Below are 18,715 nucleotides of genomic sequence, written 5' to 3'. Positions count from 1 at the left end.
AAATAACACATTCGGTTGGGCTGAGCAAGGTTGCCCGGAATTAAGGGCAAGCAATCAATGGCTCGGTGTTAGCGGCCTAGGGCGAGGGCTCTGGATGCACCGCCGGACCCTTACAAACACCGTCCCGCGCTGCCACGGGTTGCATCACCTTGCAGCTGATGCTAGCTCTGACCCGAGCTTTCCAAAATTTTGCGCACGCCTAGCCGCCTAGCTCTCCTCATTTGCACGTCACCACTCTCGTCATGACCTTCACATCTAGCTACCTATTCCTAGGCCTCTTTTAGAGAATAGACATATGTTATTAATCCCTGCCTAATACCTCACCGTGCACTATTAGACCTCATCGACCTATTGATAATCAGCGCCCTCATCCCTTCCCAGTGGTCCCGCGATTATTCCACCATTCCCGACGCACCGACGGCGATACCAACAACCCGATAGACTCCCCTAAGCGTACTTCGAGCTTCCGATCGCAATTTCCCATTCGGCTACTTTGAAGGGAAAGGGGGGATCGGGATGATACGGGCCTGCCTCCGGACTCTCCGTCCGCTTCTGCAACCATCCGGCAATGCCGTCGGGTTACAAAATGCGCTTGGCTTAGAAGCGCAGTTCCTAAGGCGAGCTTTTTTTTCGATATCGCAACCCGGATTACGGATCCCAGCCTCGAGGGCCACCCAGAGAATCGGTTACAGGCCGAGAATATCCACTCCTACCAGTAAAGCATACCAATCCCCCATACGAACAAATAAGCGATCATTCCACAAAACCTCGCGGTTACGAGACGCGAAACCCGATCCGAGCAAACCGAATACACAAGCGCCTCAGGGGTTATCCGCGAGGCTCAAGAAGCTATCCAGAGAATATGGCTGGGCTGCCGTTGGCGTGTATCTGGGTCTCAGTGTGCTAGACTTCCCGTTCTGCTTCTTGCTTGTGCGCGTAGTTGGCACGGAAAGGATAGGTAGGCAAATGAATCCCTTACGTTAGATCATCTCTGACTCAATAAAGGCGAAATCGAACACTGGGTAGTGTCGCACGTCTCTATGGCCATACCAGAATCTATCCGCAACAGATGGCATGAATATCGGTTGGCGCTGAAAGAAGCCAAGCAAGAGCAGTCTCAAGGCGGTGCCGAGGTCGAAGTAGCCGGCTGGGGTGTCGCGGAGGCTGAGCAAAGGAATAAGTCAGAGGCTAGTATGTCATCCCCTGCTAAATCCAGCCCATGAGAAACAACGCGTCTAAATACCTATCAATCTAGGCCTCGGCACTCAGCTAGCTCTCGCCTACGCCATCCACAAGAGCTTTATATTCCTCAGGGTCCCCTTGACAGCTGCCGTGACGCCCAAGGTCGTCAAAGTGTTGAGATCCTGGGGCTGGGATATCGGAAAGCGACGAGCCAAGAGGTGATCTCTCAGAATTGATAGAACTACGCTTTACTCTACTCCTTTCCGTCATTTGTATTAAACAACGCTATGGCTCCATCGCGAGTCATCAGTATGTACTATAAGATGCATATATCAGGGATAGATTCTACAGGGGGTTATAGAAAAAGATAGAATCATCCACCTTCCACAATCAAATACGAGACCAGTTAGTTTTTGTTGTATTCGTATTGTAGATCCGTTGTGGATGTAAATATTCTAAACATTCTAGCTGGCAACTGAACGGATACCTGGATTATGCTCTCCGATTCAGCAAGGGCCATCTATCTACAATAGGGCCGATGAATGCAGCCAATTAAAGCCATCTCCATGGCTTGGTCATTGAGGTTCTCTTTAGGTTAAAGTATAGCATGAATAATGATCACCTCGAAACGGGGATCTAGGCAAAGCAAATAGCCGGATTCGCAACATCCAACGCCACTATCAGTGTTTTCCTCTTGCTACTTTCCGGTAAACAACACGGTGCGGTCAATATTGAAGTGCCAAGTAAGTTTATTTTCAAGCCATGTGATGTCTCCGTTGTCAATCCTGTATCCCAGAAGTATGTAGTCCTCTAACTTCACCTAGTTCCTCCGCCTCGCAGTTCCGACACGACAAGGCCGTAGACGCAGCTCGTGAAGGAATAAGCTCGGGCAAATCCGATCCCAACCGCATCCGATATGTTCCCAACACCGATCATGTGCCTGCCGTCAGCATGAATGAATCATCGAGCTGTTTTGGACGACAATCCAGAGTTGGCACGTGTCATGATGCCTCGATCAGGACCGCCGATATAGGAGTCGAGAAGACAAGAGTCTAGCCCCTGGTTAGCTAATCGACCTTGAAGGCCCCCTTTTTGACCAGTCGAGGAGGCGTTGTCAGCTGGTCAAGTAAAAAGGGTTCGAGAGGGGAATTCCCCGCATACGTCTATGCCTGGTTAAGCTTAGTCTGGCTGGACTCAACGGCAGAAAGCTGGGGAAGTGGGCCTAACGTTTGCATGGGCCGCACAGTGATGCGTACACTATGCAGCATGGGTACCTAGCAACTGTGCTACCTATTTCGTATGTACTTGGCAGTGTAGGAAGTAGTACTACTTCGTAGGGGCGTAGGTGCTGATGGACTTCTGTATGATTTAGGGACCTTGATGCTACTGTCTAGACATGCTTCTTGGTCTCGTTCATGAGGGACAACAACGAGTGATTCTTTGTTCCATGCCACAAAGACGAAATATCACGCAATGGGGTTATGTGGGTAGGAGAGATAGATAGATCAGAATACCTAGATAGATAGGCAAAGGACACGCAACGGACTGGAGGCTGGCTGTCAACAGAGTTTAAGCGGGCGCTGATCAATTCGCCGTTGATGCTGGCGAGCTGGGACAACTGTCCGAATTAACTCGAGCTATGATGTAATAGTGGACGGCCAACTGAGGCAGTTACTCCAATTCATCACAACGCACTGTAGAGGATGAACGAAAGAAAAGGGAAAGAATCAACAGCGCCAGGTAATAATAATATCCAATGCACCCTATCGTACATGACAGATACATGAGACATGTCGGCTCTACCATGGTAGGTAATTAAAAAAGACCCGACAACAAGACTCTGGAATGACTCCGATGGGGCAGCGGTGACGATGGGCACTGCTGAGGTCTGCTGAGGGAGGGGTTGCAGGTCACGCGACAATCTCGCCATTCCTTTGGCTTTGCCGCCAACCATCGTGCGACTCCTCTGCAAGCGACTCTGCAAGCAGCCGCCTGCTGTTGCCAGCATGTAGCCATCCGCCGCATCTTCTGCGAAAAGATACCGACGCGGTACGCCACTTCTGGTTATATCTTGGGCAACGCCGGCGCAGAAACTTGACCTGTAGTGCACTTACCCGCATCGTCATCTCCATCCGCACAGTATATTTCGTGAGACGGTAGACTGTGGAGTGTCTGCACTGTACTCTGCCTTCATCTAAGTATTGTACTTACAACAGGACAGAACAGGACAAGACAACAGGTACTGTAAGGCAGCTTCTTCTGTAAATGCCTCTCTTACTCTCACTGCTCTACATAACACGTACTTACATACACTGTCAACTCGTGTTCAAGTACACGTACCTTTAGCATCCACTGCTCTTACGATGCCTAATAGGGATTAACAAGGATCGTGTAGTTATTAGAAGAGTACCTGTATATCCTGTATCCTTACAGCCCGGTCTCACCGAGATGCTCTGTAGTATTTGAATCGTACAACTCCCGCATCTCTTTCTTCTCTCCTGATCCTACACAGACGCAACACTTCAAACAAACAGACAAACAATCAATTAACAGCTTTCTGTACCCCCCTGTATACCATACATCCAAGTCTACATCCAAGTCTACAGCATCCCATCCATCATCGACCATCAGCCTAAGACTTCCAAGCCGCCAACCGGAATCTCAGATCAGCAAGACAAGTCATCACCACCAATTGCTGCAATCCGTCTACCTACACTACAACTCTACTGCAACTACTACAACTCCCACAGCCAGCCCTTCGATTGGATCGACCTCTTCTCCACCATCGACCGTCATCCAATTGCCATCCATCTCCTCCGGTCCTCCTTGTAGTTCATTCACCCCTACCTGAACTACCTTGCCATACCTACACCTACCTACCTACTTATACATACCTCTCCTAGTACATTTGGCACTTGACTCTCATCTTTCCCCTCAAATCCAACCTTTGTCCTCCGTCATCCATCAAGCTACCTTCTCTCTTCATCCATCTACTACAACCGATATCAACCCCTCCCAACTCTTTTGATATCATCCATCGTCACCAACTCTTCTCGTCATCCATAGCCATCATCATCGCCATTGGCACCAATATCTCTCCATCTTGAACTAATCCAACTCAACAAACACCGTTAAGAGTAGGTCAAATACACCCCCTATTGCTGCACTTTGACCTATGATTCGGCCCCCCATCACTATAGGGTCATCGCTCGCCCACCCTTTGGGTTCCTATCGTTACTACCACACCAGACCAGCTGCTAACGTGTTGTGAATGATAAACAGTGACTCGTTCTCACAAATACAACGACAAGGACCATGCTGGTCTGGCCGAGGGAACTGTCCTTCCTCAAGACAACCTGCCCAAATTCTTTGCCAAGAACGGCTTTGAGGGTGCTGACCCCAAGAAGACGAAGAAGAATGGCGCTGGCAAGGGCAATTGGTAAGCATACCCCCTCACCCTACACACCTAATCCATTCAAGTGAGCCACAGCTCTAACAAATAAATCCTCAGGGGTAATGTGGGTGAGGAAATCGTCGACGAACAGTTCAACTTCGTCAATGCCCGTCGCCGTTCCAATAGTAGTGGCTACTCCAACCACCTCCACGATTTCAAGACCAAGTTCGAGTTCAACGAACCTGAACCCGTCTTTGAGGAGAGTCTCCATGGCCCCGTTGCTGAGGATGACAATGCCTTGACCAAAACTGAGACTTCTTCTTCGAGCGAGTCTAGCTCTGTGGACGATGAGCACCGCAAGAGCATGTAATAAAATACAACGTCTCCCGGCTGTGACAGACCGTCGAGACATGGCAGCTTAGCTGAGCTGAGCTGTCAATACCATTTGCATCGGGCAACTTTCGCTTGTGCGTGTACCGTCAATGTATCAAAAGAAAACCTACAAAACAACAAAGGGAGTAAGAATCACAAATTACAACATAATTTAATGTCTTGGTTTATTGGGTCCGAGCCCAATGCCATGATAACGACGACGATGACGATGACATGGTGGAAGCAAAGGGAAAGGAAGGAAGGAAGATATGGAGTTCATGATTTGAAACTTGACTGGCCCACGAAGCAAACGTTGAAATGATCAGTGTCCCCCGCTACAGGATTTGTGGTGGTTGTTATGGGCATTGAATGCCGATGTATGATTAGAAACTCGTCTCATCTTTGGGTCTTGGAATTCAAGATTCCCAATTGACTTGTACTACTGTGCTTGACTATTCTTCATGTGTGACCTTGGCCTACATGACTTCTTGCAGTATAATTACTTGTGATAGACAAGAGGTGTTATTTTATTGGCTGGTGTGGTACGGGTCGTCGCGCCATCATCATAGTATAAATATGTATAACTAAGTAAAAACCAATGCACCGGGTACTCAAATACCTAGTACTGCTATATATGCCGACAATATGATATATTTTATTATACATTTATTAACGTTTCTCTACAACACGCGTTTGCATACCTACTATTTATTGTTCAGTTACGTATTGTTACGAGCCCTACTCGGTGAATTCACCATTTGCCCTTACATGCTTGAAATCCCGGGCACCACCTCCCCTTTCCCCAACCCTTAACCATATCGACCTTTGGAAATTGATCGTTTGCTCAAGTTTCTTTTTCCTTCTCGTCCTTCTTCTTCTGCGCATCGAGATAGTCCCGTCGCGACGTGTAGGCCCGCCAGTCCTCGGTGTTGACGACGAAGGCGTGGAGAGCGTGGCGCGCGGGACGCGCCTTGTCGCCTTCGACCTTGAGGCTGACTATGCGGTTCTTACCCAGGTACAGGTCGTCGGATTCGATCTCCGGGGCCCAGAACGTGAGGTTCATGCGCTGGTCGTGTTGCGTCTCCGATCGTTGCTGCGAGTCGTCCTCTGGCTCGTCTTCGAACGGGATTGCGAATTCCAGGGGTCCGGGCTTGGCGCTTGCTGGGGCGAGCATGGTGGGCACGTCCCTGCTGGGCACGTCCTTGCTGGGCACGTCCTTGCTGGGCAAGAATTAGTTCTGGAGCTCTTGTGCTTCAAGGGTAAGTGAGTATTTGTACTCTTCCTCTTCGATTGTATATATGTCATTATCCTCTTCGTCTTCGCAGTCAAGTGTAAATGAGTGAGTATGCTGGTCGCCTTTGAATCTAGGTCGGGGTGTATAGTCTTCTTCTTGACTAGATGATTCCGGATAATGGTCATCTACGGCTTCGATGATGATGCGCTTCTGCTCCCCGCTGCGATCGCGCGAGAGAAACCACAGGGGACCAATGGCTGCTTGGCGCCGGGTCAAGGGGCTGGATACCAGCATCTTTGGTGTGGGAGGGCCCCAGAAATTATATGTTTGGAGGAGAGCGCGGGTGAGTTGGCGGTCTTGCTTGGTGATCTTCGGTGCGTGACGGATGGGATGCGTGCGAGGGGGTACCCAGCCTTTGCGCACATGCGGTGGCACGTGGACGTTCTCCCGGAGCCCGTTGATCAGGAGGCGGGTGGCCGCGGGTGTGATAAGTGACTGGAGATAGGATGGATTTTGAACGTGGCGTGAGATAAAAATTGTGTCTTTGTTTTTCCGGCCGCGAGGTGTCTGTGCGAGGACGACACCGTGGTCGAAGGCGTTGTGGTCCAGAGTTTGTAGTGACACACCTGTGATTGTGTAGTTGTTGAGAAGGGCGTGATGGAGGGGAGCCGGACCACGAAGGTCAGGGAGTAAGGAGGGATGGAGATTTAAGCCGCCATATTTGGCGGCGCGGAGGAGACGGGGTGGCACGAAGAGGCCGAAAGATACAGCTATGATTAGATTGGTTTTGGTAGGCATCTGGGGATACTTGTTAAGTTGGGATTACCCTTTGTATTATGGATGTATGGGATAAGCTAAGAGGCAGATCGGTGGCATAGTGATGATGATGGCTTGGTAAGGTGACTTACGTCCCATCCTGTAAATGTGTCTCTCGTGTGGATTTTGAGGTTGAGAGTATCTGCTACGCTTCGAATGGGCGCTAGCAAGACAGAAAATTATCAGTAAACACTATCAAGATGTATAAATATTGTGAATCATCAATGAACCAAAGAAAATGGGACATGATGAGGTTTTGGGAGTCGAAAAATAAGAGATTCATAAGTAGTGGTGTACTCACGATCCTGAATCTTTTGCAACCCACGGCCTGTCCGCTTCCCCGGACGTACGACAACCTCTATGGACTGGATTAGGTCGGGATTTTCGATATGTTCATGGTACAGCGCTTTCAGTGAACTGCAGCTGAATTCGTCGGATCCACAGAAGAGGATGTGTAGAGGGTCTGATGGCTCCTTAGGAACGGGTGGTCCCTTGGGAACGCTTGGTTCTTGTTTTGGCTTGTTATAATGAGGAACTTGGGAAAAAGAACGAGGCTTTATAGGGTGGGAATTCGTATATTGCGAAGAGCGGTACAAATGCAGTAACCTTGCACGCATTGCGGCCACTCCTAGGAGACTGGAGAGATATTTCATGTTGAGAATGGCGATCCGTGAAACCGGGCTTGAGCAGGTAAGCCCTGCGTCCTCTCATAAACGAAGCAAGTTCACTCTCTCCGCGATGTATCAGGCTGCAGCTTAACAGGGAGGCGGCTTAGAACTTTCACAGATATGTTTATAGGTGGTGAGATATAAGTGAGAATAGTTACAATCAAACAATCTGACTAGATCGTTAGCATAAGGCTCACTATCAATGCACCCGTAAGTCACCGAGATTGGCGTGATTCTGGCTGGCCTACCTGAGTTCATACTTCACCTATCTTTTCACTTAGAGGCGTTCTGCAGTTGATGACCATAAATTATGCACATTGAACGACTGAAATGCCTCATATGGAATGTCAAAGGCACTCTCATTAACTGTTCAATATCTCTGCATTAAAATGAATCGCGGAGTCTGCCGTCTCTTACCATGGCAAATGTCCAGTGACGAATAGGTTGGTAGGTAGGTAGGTACCTGTTGCTAGCTAGTTGTGGCGTTGGTACAGTGTGGCTAAAGTTGTGTGGCTTGCTTATCTTATCACTTTAGGTATTTCTACGCTCCTCACCTTGTTTGATTCTGCAACTCGCATTAGGTAACTTAGTGTATGAACCGAGCGACTTCACTAGATTTGAATGTTCACTGTCGATCTAGGTATATGCATTCAAGATTTGTAATTGATGGAGCATTAACTATCCAAACAAGCTTAAAGTTATACGATCGCTTGGATCTGCACAGCGGACAGCACGACGATCTTAGCAGGATACGACTAGTACGAAGTATGATGTCGATGCAAATTGCGGAATTCGGAGTACCATAAAGTATTAAACGTCTTGAACCATTCTCGAACCATGTCGTCGAGCCCCTCAAACCCCAACTTTCCTGAGCACGGACTCAACCGAGGCACCACAGTTCCGGGCAGGGCTGCCATTTTGTGGAAACTACCATTGCCTGCTCTCGCTGCTTTCACTTTGATTCACTAGTTTACGCAGCCTGGTATCCCAACCCACCTACCTAGCTTCGCAGAGCCAAGCTATATACACGTAACAGTGATATTGATGATGCTTCTTGGAGCCTTGGGCCTAGCTTATTCTAACAGGGTATTGGCCAAACCCGTTTTTCCAAGACCTGCACATAGACTAGTGTAGGCGGAGAAATACAACCCGAATGCGACGAGAGCATCGTCTTTGACAAATTATAGTGCTGGTCTCTGATTGCTGCAAAAGGCAGGGTATCAAGCATTATTGCTAGAGATATACAGGCATGTCTAAAGAGCTAGATGTGCTACGCGTACTTTTCTACATTAATTTAATTTACATGTTGATATGCACGGCGTGTCACAACTAGCGCAGGCTTTGAACAGGATTCATATGGAATACTAAGTATGTATCTGTAGGTGATGCACACTGACTGGTCTAGTGTACTATATAACGGTTACCAGAATTTGCATCCGAGGTGACGGGACGACCGGAACTCCTAACATCCCGAATCCCGCTCTGTTCTACAGTATGTGTCCGGGATCATAGATGGGGAACTCTTGGATGATGCCGGTCTAAGCACTGCCCGCCGTGTGTAAGAGGTGATCTGCATACCGGTGCTTGGCAGGCTACCTTATGTACGTTGACTCACACATCCCATCTTGCTGGTTCCGCTCTGACAGATAGCAAATTCTCGTATCGTCTGGGTGATTATACCTACCGTTTGGCGGGTTCAAGAATGCCTGTAAGGCTACGAAAGCTCGCGCGCGGCATCGCAAACAGCAAACAGTATCCACACCGTCTTTCTCCAAACAGTAAATCTCATACGTACAACCATACCGTATGTGATAATATCCAAGCTCAGGGGAGCAGATGGACAGCTACCCGCCCCGCGGCGGCCCGGGACGCAGGAGAAGTAGGCATTGCATCCTTGTTAATCACACTAGAAGTGTAAAGTAGAGTGAGTGAATCAATCTGGCTGGGAGGCAGTTACGGCCAATGCTCCCACCTCGGCAGGTACTGCTCGAGATATAAAGCTCCCTACCATGGCCCACGGGAATCTTTTCACTTATACTACACTTTTCAACGCCATCTCTAGTCTCATACCTAATAACAAACCTCGAAGCCTAAGACTACCAACGTATCTGCAATCATGTACAACACCAAGGTTCTCCTATCTGTGGCGGTCTTCGCGGGCGTCTCTATTGCTCAGACCAGCACTCCCTTTCCCGATCCCGCTTGTGCAAGCTCTGTTACCGCCCTAGTTGCAGCTGCTCCTACGGTCCCTGCAGATGTCGCCGCCGCTATCGAAGCAGAGTATTCGGGCGGTGCTGACCCTAACCTAAACCTCCTCCAAGACCCGGCAGCATACGTCTCGTTATTATGTGGCGTCGCTGCCGAATTGCCTCCGCCAGCATTGTCTAATTTCAAAACATTCGGTTCCTCGCTCCTCGCGTTCGCTGCCACCGAACTCGCGTCCTACGACGGCATCGTTACGAAATGTGTTACTACAGGAGCAGCTGCTGCGTCCATCACAAGCTACATCCACTCCATCGCCAGCTTCCCCGGTCAGCTGTGCAATGTTGTAGCAAGCCCTACAAACGGCACCTCCTCTGCTCCCCCTTACCCGACTGCTACGGGTAACGGCACGACCACCAGCACTGGACTCCCCACCTCGTCGATTTCTATGGCCGGTGCTGCCATGCCTACCGGTGTCCTGGCTGGTGCCGCGGCCGTCGGTGGTCTCCTTGGTGCTGTGGCTATGCTATAAGCACGGTTGAATCGGAAACTAAAATACAGCAATGCTTGAAGCCTTCTCATTCCACGAACACTTACGAGAGGGCGGAGTTTACAAACTTACCTGACCCCCGTATGAATCGTGGTCAAGATGGATGAATGGATGATAAGAGAGCCTTTGGTGCTTTCCAGCTACACCTATATGAAGCCCATTCCATACACTGGCACTAAAAGCCAACGAATTAGCGATAAAATTCATTTCGATTGATATAATTAATTAATAGAATCAGATACACAGTATCTCAGATACCTTCAAGATGTTTTCTCGGGTTTGACTACTCTGTTTGACGATGTAATATGCTGGATAAGGGTATCGTTATATACTCTTGGCCCCTTCTAGAATAATTTCCTATGAGAGGAACAACATGACCTCCGAGTGGTATCTGAAATGATAAAATATCCCCGCGGAACTGGGTTTTATGTGTGGGGTTTTCTAGCAGGAGAGGCGCGAGCGCCCTTGCAAGCAATCTGGCAAACTGCATAAGTATATATACATACCCCTTACCCTTTGAATAATAACATTGAGCTCCGGGAAGACGGGTGGGGATGAGCTTAGAGACTGTTGCGAGTGAAAAAGCTGCATGTAGAAACGAGGTAACATAATCCAGGTGTCCCTTATGAACGAATGTACCCAGGCTACTAGGAATTGATTGTGACCTGAGGCTTAAAGGCATGCTCTATGATTTATGCCACTGGCCTGTCGTTGTCTGGGAATGCGGGACATTAGTAATTCGATGTCTTGTTTATTACTAAGTCATTTGCTCGCGATATTGATTATCGACCTAATTAAGTAAGAAGAATGCATCTAGCGAAAAGGAGGGGAAAGGGGTGGGAAAAGGAAAGGTGGTGGCAGACGCAGGGATACCTCACCTGGTAATTTCTCAGTATACTAAGATTTTTCCCCAAGATTTTACTGAACATCAATCTACTCGTCTTGCCTAGCAACAGTTGTATTAAGCGTGGGGGAAAAAAAATATCAAGGATGAAAGAAGGACAATGGCATGCATAGTAAAGAAGAAGAGAAAAAAAGAGAAAAAAAAATACGTTGATTGTCCAGAGAAGGAGCAATCAAGTGGCGATACCAGGAATCGAACCTGGGTCTATTCGGAGCTTAATCAGTGCGATAGCCACAACGAATTGTACTAACCACTATACTATATCACCTTATTGTTGAAAAGCTGTTCTTTATCAGCTAACATATACCTAATCCCAGCTGACCCCACCTTGATCCATGCAAACCCTTCGGCATCATCTTTGTTGGTAACAGTAACTATGATTCCGCGATTAGCTTTCACCCTCAAACATCAGATTTAATACTATTAAGCCCGTGTTTTATTTCATTGACGGAACCATACGCTCAGGCACTTAGACTTCTGCTATCCAGAAAGTATTGAATCATTCCTTAGGTGGAAGGGAGCCGTGTCAACACAGTTCAAACAGTCCGTGTATTAATCGCTGTGCGCCGCTAAGAGTTCAGCGCTCCGGGCGACGATGCGATGCCCGCGATAGCCGAGAGCCGCGGCACAAGTATGGAAGCACTAGGTATGAGTATAGCGTTGTCGGCGTTCATCCATAACTATTTCAATGCGTAGACAACTAGAATGCCATACGCTATAATGACTTAAACACACCATGAATCAAGTTCCTGTCGGTTCCGTCATTCAACGACAATCCATTATAATATTATCAACTCCGTGCTCATATATAATAGTCGTATACTGAGATCCCTTGTTTATCCTCCACAGACATGTCACAACTTCAATTTCACGAAAGATATATCAATTCAGCTGGAACACAAGGCTCATGCGTTGAAACGATATAGAACCTTCAGTCTACCTTAGCCCACTACCAATCTCAAACCTAATCACGCTCACCCACCTTGCTCACACTGAGAAGGTATCTAGCATCGCAGCCACACATTTATTCACTATCCCAAAATCATGTTGATCCTCTCTATTTCTCTTGAAACAGCCTCGCAAGGAGGGTGCAATGGGGGGTATAATCTAAGTTGACCTGAGAGCCACAAATGTGAGGTTTCGAGAAGTTATATATACAAGCCGGGACGGTGATGCATTATAACGACAAAAGAAAACGAAGAGAATAGGGGAAGAAAAAAGAACAAGAAACGCCTATAGGTCGTCAAATTGCCCCCCCGGAAACCAAGATATTTATATGCTGCGTGAATTTTGTGTAATCATATATTATTTGTCATGACCTCATTCCATCCAAAACAAAAATTCAGTCAGCTGTCGAAGCTCATCGAGTCTGGCAGTATTTTCGTTGACAAGTTAGTCGTCGCTGAGAGCATAATGCCTAGGCTGTGGACTGACAGCTCCACTACCGCTGGCACTGGCAGTACCCGAGTAATAGCTTTGATCGATACGGAGGATCCAATCAAGCTTGTCTTTCTCATTGCGAGCCGCAAAGAGCCAAGTATTGTCAGTTCCGTAGACCGCAAACACGCCAGCTTGCAGGCGCTCGCTCAGCCCGCCGAGGCCAGGACCGCCTTGCGTTTGATTGCCAGCCCAAATGGAAGAGATGAGTCGCCCTGAAGATGTCCTGCGATGACTAGGTTGAAAATTCCCACTACTGCTGTCCGCTAGCACTTCATCGTCTTGGCCGTTATCGTGTCCACCGAAGAGCGCTAGTATTTCCGGCTGGCTGTCAACCCTTGAATTACGAAGACTGACAATGGCAACTTCGTCGCCGTTTGTAGCATTGTGGATATGCATATATGGTCGCCGGAGTTCAACAAAACGCTTCACCCATTTTGATGAATCGTTACTCGGTACCAAGAGGTAGCCACCTTTGAGAACGGATGGATTCTTAGGTATGCGAATAACTGTCGCAATCAGTCTCGGTGGTGCAGCCGATTCTGGAGCTATGCCATTTGTGGGAGGTAGTGTGTTCGCTGGGCTCAGGATATTGAAAACGGGGTCGGGGTAACGCTTCCATAAGTCGATACACTTATTGAGGATGGTAGACTCGTCTTCGTTGTACTCGGATGGGAGCTTCTTCTCAGAGTCCTCTTCAGGCTTTGTAGTCTCTGCCTTCTCTTCAATCTTCGCGCTTTCTATGCCCTCTTCAGGCTTCGTAATCTCTTCGCTCTCTGCGACATCTTCTGCCTCAGTACTCTCGGCGGCCTTCACTTGTGCACTCTCTGTATGCTCCGTATCCTCTATATCGTCTATAATTCCGGAAAAATCCTCCATATCATCGAGATCGTCATCCTCATCAGCTTTATTGGGTGTCGATGGCCGCGAAGTCTCTGGCGTGTCATTAAGCAAAGCATTAATTGAATCGTCATCCCCGTCATGAGCCTTCACCGGCGAAAGCTCTTCCTCGGAGTGATCATCAACCTCGATCGGCTTGGGTTTGGGCTCGGGTAGACCGATTTTCTTGAGCCAAAGCTGCGCAGCTCCAATCTCAGCAATGCGCCGTTTCTTTCTTCTCGCAGCGATGTAATCTGCTATTAGGGATACCCCCCTCGGGCCCCAGTTGACGAGGTCCTCTTCGCCCTTCACATAGTCATGTTGACTGTTCATTCTCCAAAGATCACCAGCATGTTTAACCGGGGCTGGCTTTAAACCTAATGAGAAAATTGCCGTTGAAGAATGGACGATTCGGACATGTTGCCATAGAGCCGAGAGCATCGAGGCTTGACGCACATATGTCCGCCCAAGGATCTGGCAATAAATGTTGGTGGAAAATCGCATTGGTTCTGCCAATTTATCTGCAACAACGTCCCATGAAAGTGTCAACTGAACCTTATACTTGTCCGCGGTAACTCGATCGAGCAGTAAGGAATTGTGTGAGCTGGAATCCCAGTGCCCTGATATTGTAGCACTCCTTGTTCCGTTCGCATTTTGTCGAAAACTTGGCTTGCCACCAAGCCTCAGGGCAATATCCGGAGTGGGCGACAACATATCGGGAACCTTGCCTGACTGGTCCACTAGTTGCACATTCCCGACTCTCATCGAGCTAACATCTTCCCACGGTAAAGCATCGCCCGAACTATGGGATAAGTTGACAGCTATGCGTCTTTGTAGGCCTTGATGTAATTGGAACGTTCCAATATCCAGTTCGCCAGTCTGCGTGACCTCCACAGGCGTATACGCACCCTCCTCATCAATTTCAAGAACCTGGATTCGTGCCAACAGGTCATGCTTTTCGGCGGTATAAAATTGGGACTCGCTGATGCGTGCACCTTGGGGTTTGTTCTCTGATCCTGGTGTGATGTCACGCATCTCATCCCAGCTCAGCAATTTATCAAGATGCATCGCAGTAACCTTTGCGAAGATGGCAATTCTTAAGCTGATGTCTCGTGGCCCGAATAAAGGAACGCTCATACTATGAACGCTATCGAATCGTATCGGCTCCTCGTCAAAATCTTTGATCATTTGCGTTGTTGTAGCACCGTTCTCTGATACGCCGGGGATGAAAAGCTGGGCGTGTACGTCAGTTCCTTCTCGCTCCGCGAAACCAACCATATCATGCATAACCACATTATACTTCAATGTACTTGACGGTGCACGAGCACTAGAAGGCTCTAGAGAAACCTTGATGATGCCGATGGCATGCGATGTGTACGGCGACAAGACATCCAAAGTGAAATCTTGGACTCGGCTGTCGAAGACAGCTTTCAAGGGAACGTCAACCTCGCCGATAAGAGAGTATTCGGGCATGCAAGCCTCAACAAACGGATTATCAAGCTTGAAATGACGTGAATACTCGGGCTGATCGAGATACTGATGCATTTGACGCATCTGCCTTACTCGGTCGTAAAGCTTGTCCACGCTCCACAAATGGATCACCATGTTCTTGTAATCGACCACACGAACACCAACGCAAGGTTTCTGGGTTTGCTCAAGCACAATATCATCTTCATTGGTTACGTCATTGAGCACCATGTCATAGGAGGAGCATAACCCGTGGCCTTGGTCCACCACTGTGAACTGGAAGACAACGTTCTCTTCAAGTTCTTGGCTCATAATCTGGGCTTCTTTCAGAATTGCCGCATGTTGTAGAATAGCTTCAGCCATCTGCACGTAATGACGACTCTTCCAATGGTTGACAGCCTTCTTTGCTCGCTCTATTTCCTCTGCCGAAAGTTTAGGTTTGGCTTTTGGCCGTTTGAGCGGATCCAGCTTTTCTATCTTGGCCTCAAATTCTTTCTTCTGGACCGCCAGCTGTTTTTCCATGTCGATCTTGATTTGGACTAATGTTTCTTCCATTCGCTCTTTCTCTTTCTTGATCTCTTCCACCTCTACATTGGCAGCCTCAGCACTCTTGATCTGGTCTTGATACTCTTCTTTCTGTTTTTCTAGCTGAAATTGCATAGTCTCTCGGATCTCCTTGAGTCGTTCGTCAGCTTCACCAGCTTTGGGCGTGGAGGGCATTGTTAACGCTGTATCCAGCGAGAAATTATCGAGTGTTCCTGTTGACATGTACTTTTCACGAACAGGATATGACAAATTCGATTCCGCGTCATCCTCGCCCTCGCGCTCGTTAACACGCTCAGCTCTGGCACGCTGGACATCTTCAAAAAGAGCATTCAGCTCTTCGTCCGTAAGACTTTGGAGATTTTTGTCCGTCCCAAGAATAGCACCGGCAGCTTCTCGCCTCGCAAGGGACCAATCCGAGTCCCGCCCTTCACGGACAGGGGCAGGCGATTCGGGACGGCTATCACCAAGTTCTGACCCAGCTTTACTCATAGACCGTTCGTGACCTGGACGTGCGGTTATGTTCTGCAGTTGGTTCGCTGTCACGGTGTGGCGGAGTAAGCTTTGACGGTTCTCGTCCCGCTCCGCCTTAGCTTCCATGGGATGGTTGAATCTAAAAATATGGAAATCTCCAAGAATAACTCTGTATCCAGAATGTAACCTGGTTGTCTCGGTGATCCGTCTACCATTGACCATGATCGATGCACCTTCGCCTGGTGTTATCGTGACGGTGCCATCCATAGCATTGTCAAAGGTACAGTGATCGTGCATAATCCGAGTTCCATTGAGACGTATATTAGCTTGATGCTCCGCGTTGGAATCCACATTCCCAACAGTTGTCTTCCCTGGTTTGAGATTGTAAACCAAGCATTCTGCTAAAAGGGGATCATCTGATAGATTGACTAAATGTGGCATTTTCTTTGGTGTATGCAACCCGACAAAGCCTTTTTCAATGCTGATCCCGAGCTCTTCCAACGCAGCCTCACGCTCCTTGTGGATTTCCTCGGTTTTCTGGAGCTTTTCCTCCCAGGTCTGATTAAGGTCGGTCAGTAGTTTTTCACTTTGGCTGAGCTGTTCGGCAATCTCAGCTTTAGAAACTTTCTTGACTGTGCCATCCGCTTGAGTAATGCTAACGATCTGCTTCTCTAACGGTGTGCCTTCAGCATAGATCTCCTCAGGTGGCACAGGAGCACCGCCAGGACCGCCAGCTACTCCCACAGCTCCGCCTCCAAGTTTGCTCCTTAGTAGAGCAAGTTCTTCCTTCAACTCTCTGATCATACGAGCATTGGCATCCTCATTGATCACAGCATGGTTCTTGATTCGTTTGGCAGAATCCGCATAGCGCAGGGTACTCAGAGTCTCGTCATAATTGATATCAGCGGGACTAATAGCCGCAATCATGGCCGTCATACTGTTTCCACCCAACGAGTCCTTGAGGAGCCATGTCAACACACTGTCTCGGTATGGTACAGTCCCTCCAGCGCCCTTTTTCTTCTTCCCCGTGGAGAGATCGGCCAGCGCTGCTATCACACGACCGAGAGTTGAGAGTGACCTGTTGATTTCAGCACCTTCTTTGAGTCGAGCACCTGTGGCACCTGTGGATGTTGCTCTTTCTGAACCTGCGAGATCGACCAGACTAATCTTTGCTTGCTTTTCCAGTTCCATCTTGGTATCCGTGTCAAAAGACTTTTGTGTCAGAATCAGAGTGAAAACAGCGTGACTTCGACTGGACGTCTCGTTCATGTTCGTAGCGGCGACAGTCCTCGCCTTGTTACCTTCGTCCATCAAGTTCTCGATCTCCTGAAAACTACCGACCACAAGCTTGGCCAAATCCTCGACATAGGGGCCGGTGGAAGGATGTTCTCGGACCTTCAAATTACCCTTTGTTGACGGGTTTAACAAATCTCGAACTCTTTCGTTGTAGATTTCAAGGTAGGATACTTCAACAGTACATCGCGTATTCTTGTCCTGTTGCAAATCTTTGATCCTCTCGAACATATCTTGACAAATTTTGGGAATAATACCGTGTTCCTTGCCATAACCCATCATCGAATACGATTTCCCGGAACCTGTCTGGCCATAGGCAAAAATACAGTTGTTGTAACCCTGAAATGCATTATCCAGGAGAGGTTTTCCAAGATCGTTATGGAGGTTTTCCTGTCCGGCATAGGTCGGATCACTTTTGTTGAAGGACCAGTAGGATCTATCGAAGGCAAAGGACTTGGGAGCTAAATCTTTGGGCCCTTTACCGGCATGCGTGCCGTCGGTTGGTGGCGTGAGGACGGTCTGATTATCCTTCATTTCTACAATACATTTTGCCCCGCGATCGATTTCTAATATGGTCATTAGCAAAGGGCAACTCTTTACCTCTTACGACGTCGCTTTTCACATCCCGCGATATGTATATGAAATTGAACGGTCGACGTACCTCGACTATTGAAAGGTCGACATCTCACCACCACCTTAATGTTCCCACCACCAGCAGGCGCCATGATGGGCAGATTAAGGACAGTGCCCTCGACCGTGTATTTACTCCGGAAGCTCGATCAGAGGCGGTTGGCTATTACAGTATGCGACAAATGGAGGAGTCGTATTGGGATAACATGCGAAAGAGATCTCGCAAGTCTGGCGGTGACAGAGTGGGAGCGGATTGGCCCTATACCGTACTGAGTAATAGTGGCCTCGAAAAAGGGAACAACGGGTCGCGATTCCAAAGTCTGTCCACCCAAAAAGTCAAACCAACTGGCGCATCAGAAGCGCTCGCCCCTTGTCATCCTCGCCAGGCCTGACCACGGCGTCTTGGAGCAGTGCTGAGCACTTTTCGTGGTGGTGGAATGTCGAGATGCTTGGGCTTTGTGGGAAGGCTTCGACGGCGAGACAAGGGGCGGTCCGAGAGCAGTTGACTAAGTAGGGGCGGTTAGCCAAGGCAGCCACTTAGTGCGCTTTGTGCTCTGATAGAGTTCGTTTCGTAACTTGGAGCCCGGACCAGTCAAGCTGGACGAAATAAAATATGGCGATGAGGTTTGTCGAGAACTGGCGCAGGTTGGCGTCGTCGCTTTCGTCAGGG

The 18,715-nt window shown here is 48.5% G+C and overlaps 4 protein-coding genes and 1 non-coding gene across 5 annotated transcripts; 2 read left to right on the top strand and 3 right to left on the bottom strand.

Moving 5' to 3' along the window:
• Positions 1–136: 136 nt before the first annotated feature.
• Positions 137–1,609, top strand: F5B22DRAFT_593954 (uncharacterized protein). The gene is made up of 3 exons (XM_047974015.1): positions 137–958; positions 1,006–1,191; positions 1,256–1,609. Exons 1-3 carry the CDS (start codon positions 517–519, stop codon positions 1,402–1,404), a joined length of 777 nt encoding a protein of 258 aa, XP_047833777.1. The 5' UTR covers positions 137–516; the 3' UTR covers positions 1,405–1,609.
• A 3,860-nt stretch (positions 1,610–5,469) lies between these two features.
• F5B22DRAFT_593949 (Formyltransferase) lies at positions 5,470–8,097 on the bottom strand. Its single transcript, XM_047974014.1, has 5 exons — positions 7,915–8,097; positions 7,300–7,835; positions 7,091–7,161; positions 6,226–6,980; positions 5,470–6,168 (listed from the first exon to the last, which is right to left on the bottom strand). The coding sequence occupies exons 2-5, from the start codon at positions 7,649–7,651 to the stop codon at positions 5,793–5,795; spliced, it is 1,554 nt and encodes a 517-aa protein (XP_047833776.1). The 5' UTR covers positions 7,652–7,835; positions 7,915–8,097; the 3' UTR covers positions 5,470–5,792.
• Positions 8,098–9,045: 948 nt separating this feature from the next.
• On the top strand, positions 9,046–10,551 carry F5B22DRAFT_500854 (uncharacterized protein). Its single transcript, XM_047972448.1, has 2 exons — positions 9,046–9,590; positions 9,756–10,551. The coding sequence occupies exon 2, from the start codon at positions 9,783–9,785 to the stop codon at positions 10,398–10,400; it is 618 nt and encodes a 205-aa protein (XP_047833775.1). The 5' UTR covers positions 9,046–9,590; positions 9,756–9,782; the 3' UTR covers positions 10,401–10,551.
• Positions 10,552–11,499: 948 nt separating this feature from the next.
• F5B22DRAFT_t48 lies at positions 11,500–11,590 on the bottom strand. Its single transcript has one exon. It is a non-coding gene; the product is annotated as a tRNA-His (tRNA).
• A 677-nt stretch (positions 11,591–12,267) lies between these two features.
• On the bottom strand, positions 12,268–18,399 carry F5B22DRAFT_500744 (kinesin heavy chain). The gene is made up of 2 exons (XM_047972447.1): positions 18,077–18,399; positions 12,268–17,981 (listed from the first exon to the last, which is right to left on the bottom strand). Exons 1-2 carry the CDS (start codon positions 18,138–18,140, stop codon positions 12,715–12,717), a joined length of 5,331 nt encoding a protein of 1,776 aa, XP_047833774.1. The 5' UTR covers positions 18,141–18,399; the 3' UTR covers positions 12,268–12,714.
• Between the last annotated feature and the right edge of the window lie 316 nt (positions 18,400–18,715).

The sequence above is a fragment of the Xylaria bambusicola genome (genome assembly GCF_022495145.1).
Source record: "Xylaria bambusicola strain CBS 139988 unplaced genomic scaffold F5B22scaffold_7, whole genome shotgun sequence".
Taxonomy (NCBI): Eukaryota; Fungi; Ascomycota; class Sordariomycetes; order Xylariales; family Xylariaceae; genus Xylaria; species Xylaria bambusicola.
The sequence above is the reverse complement of the archived record's forward strand: the minus strand, read 5'-3'. Positions and strand labels throughout refer to the sequence as shown.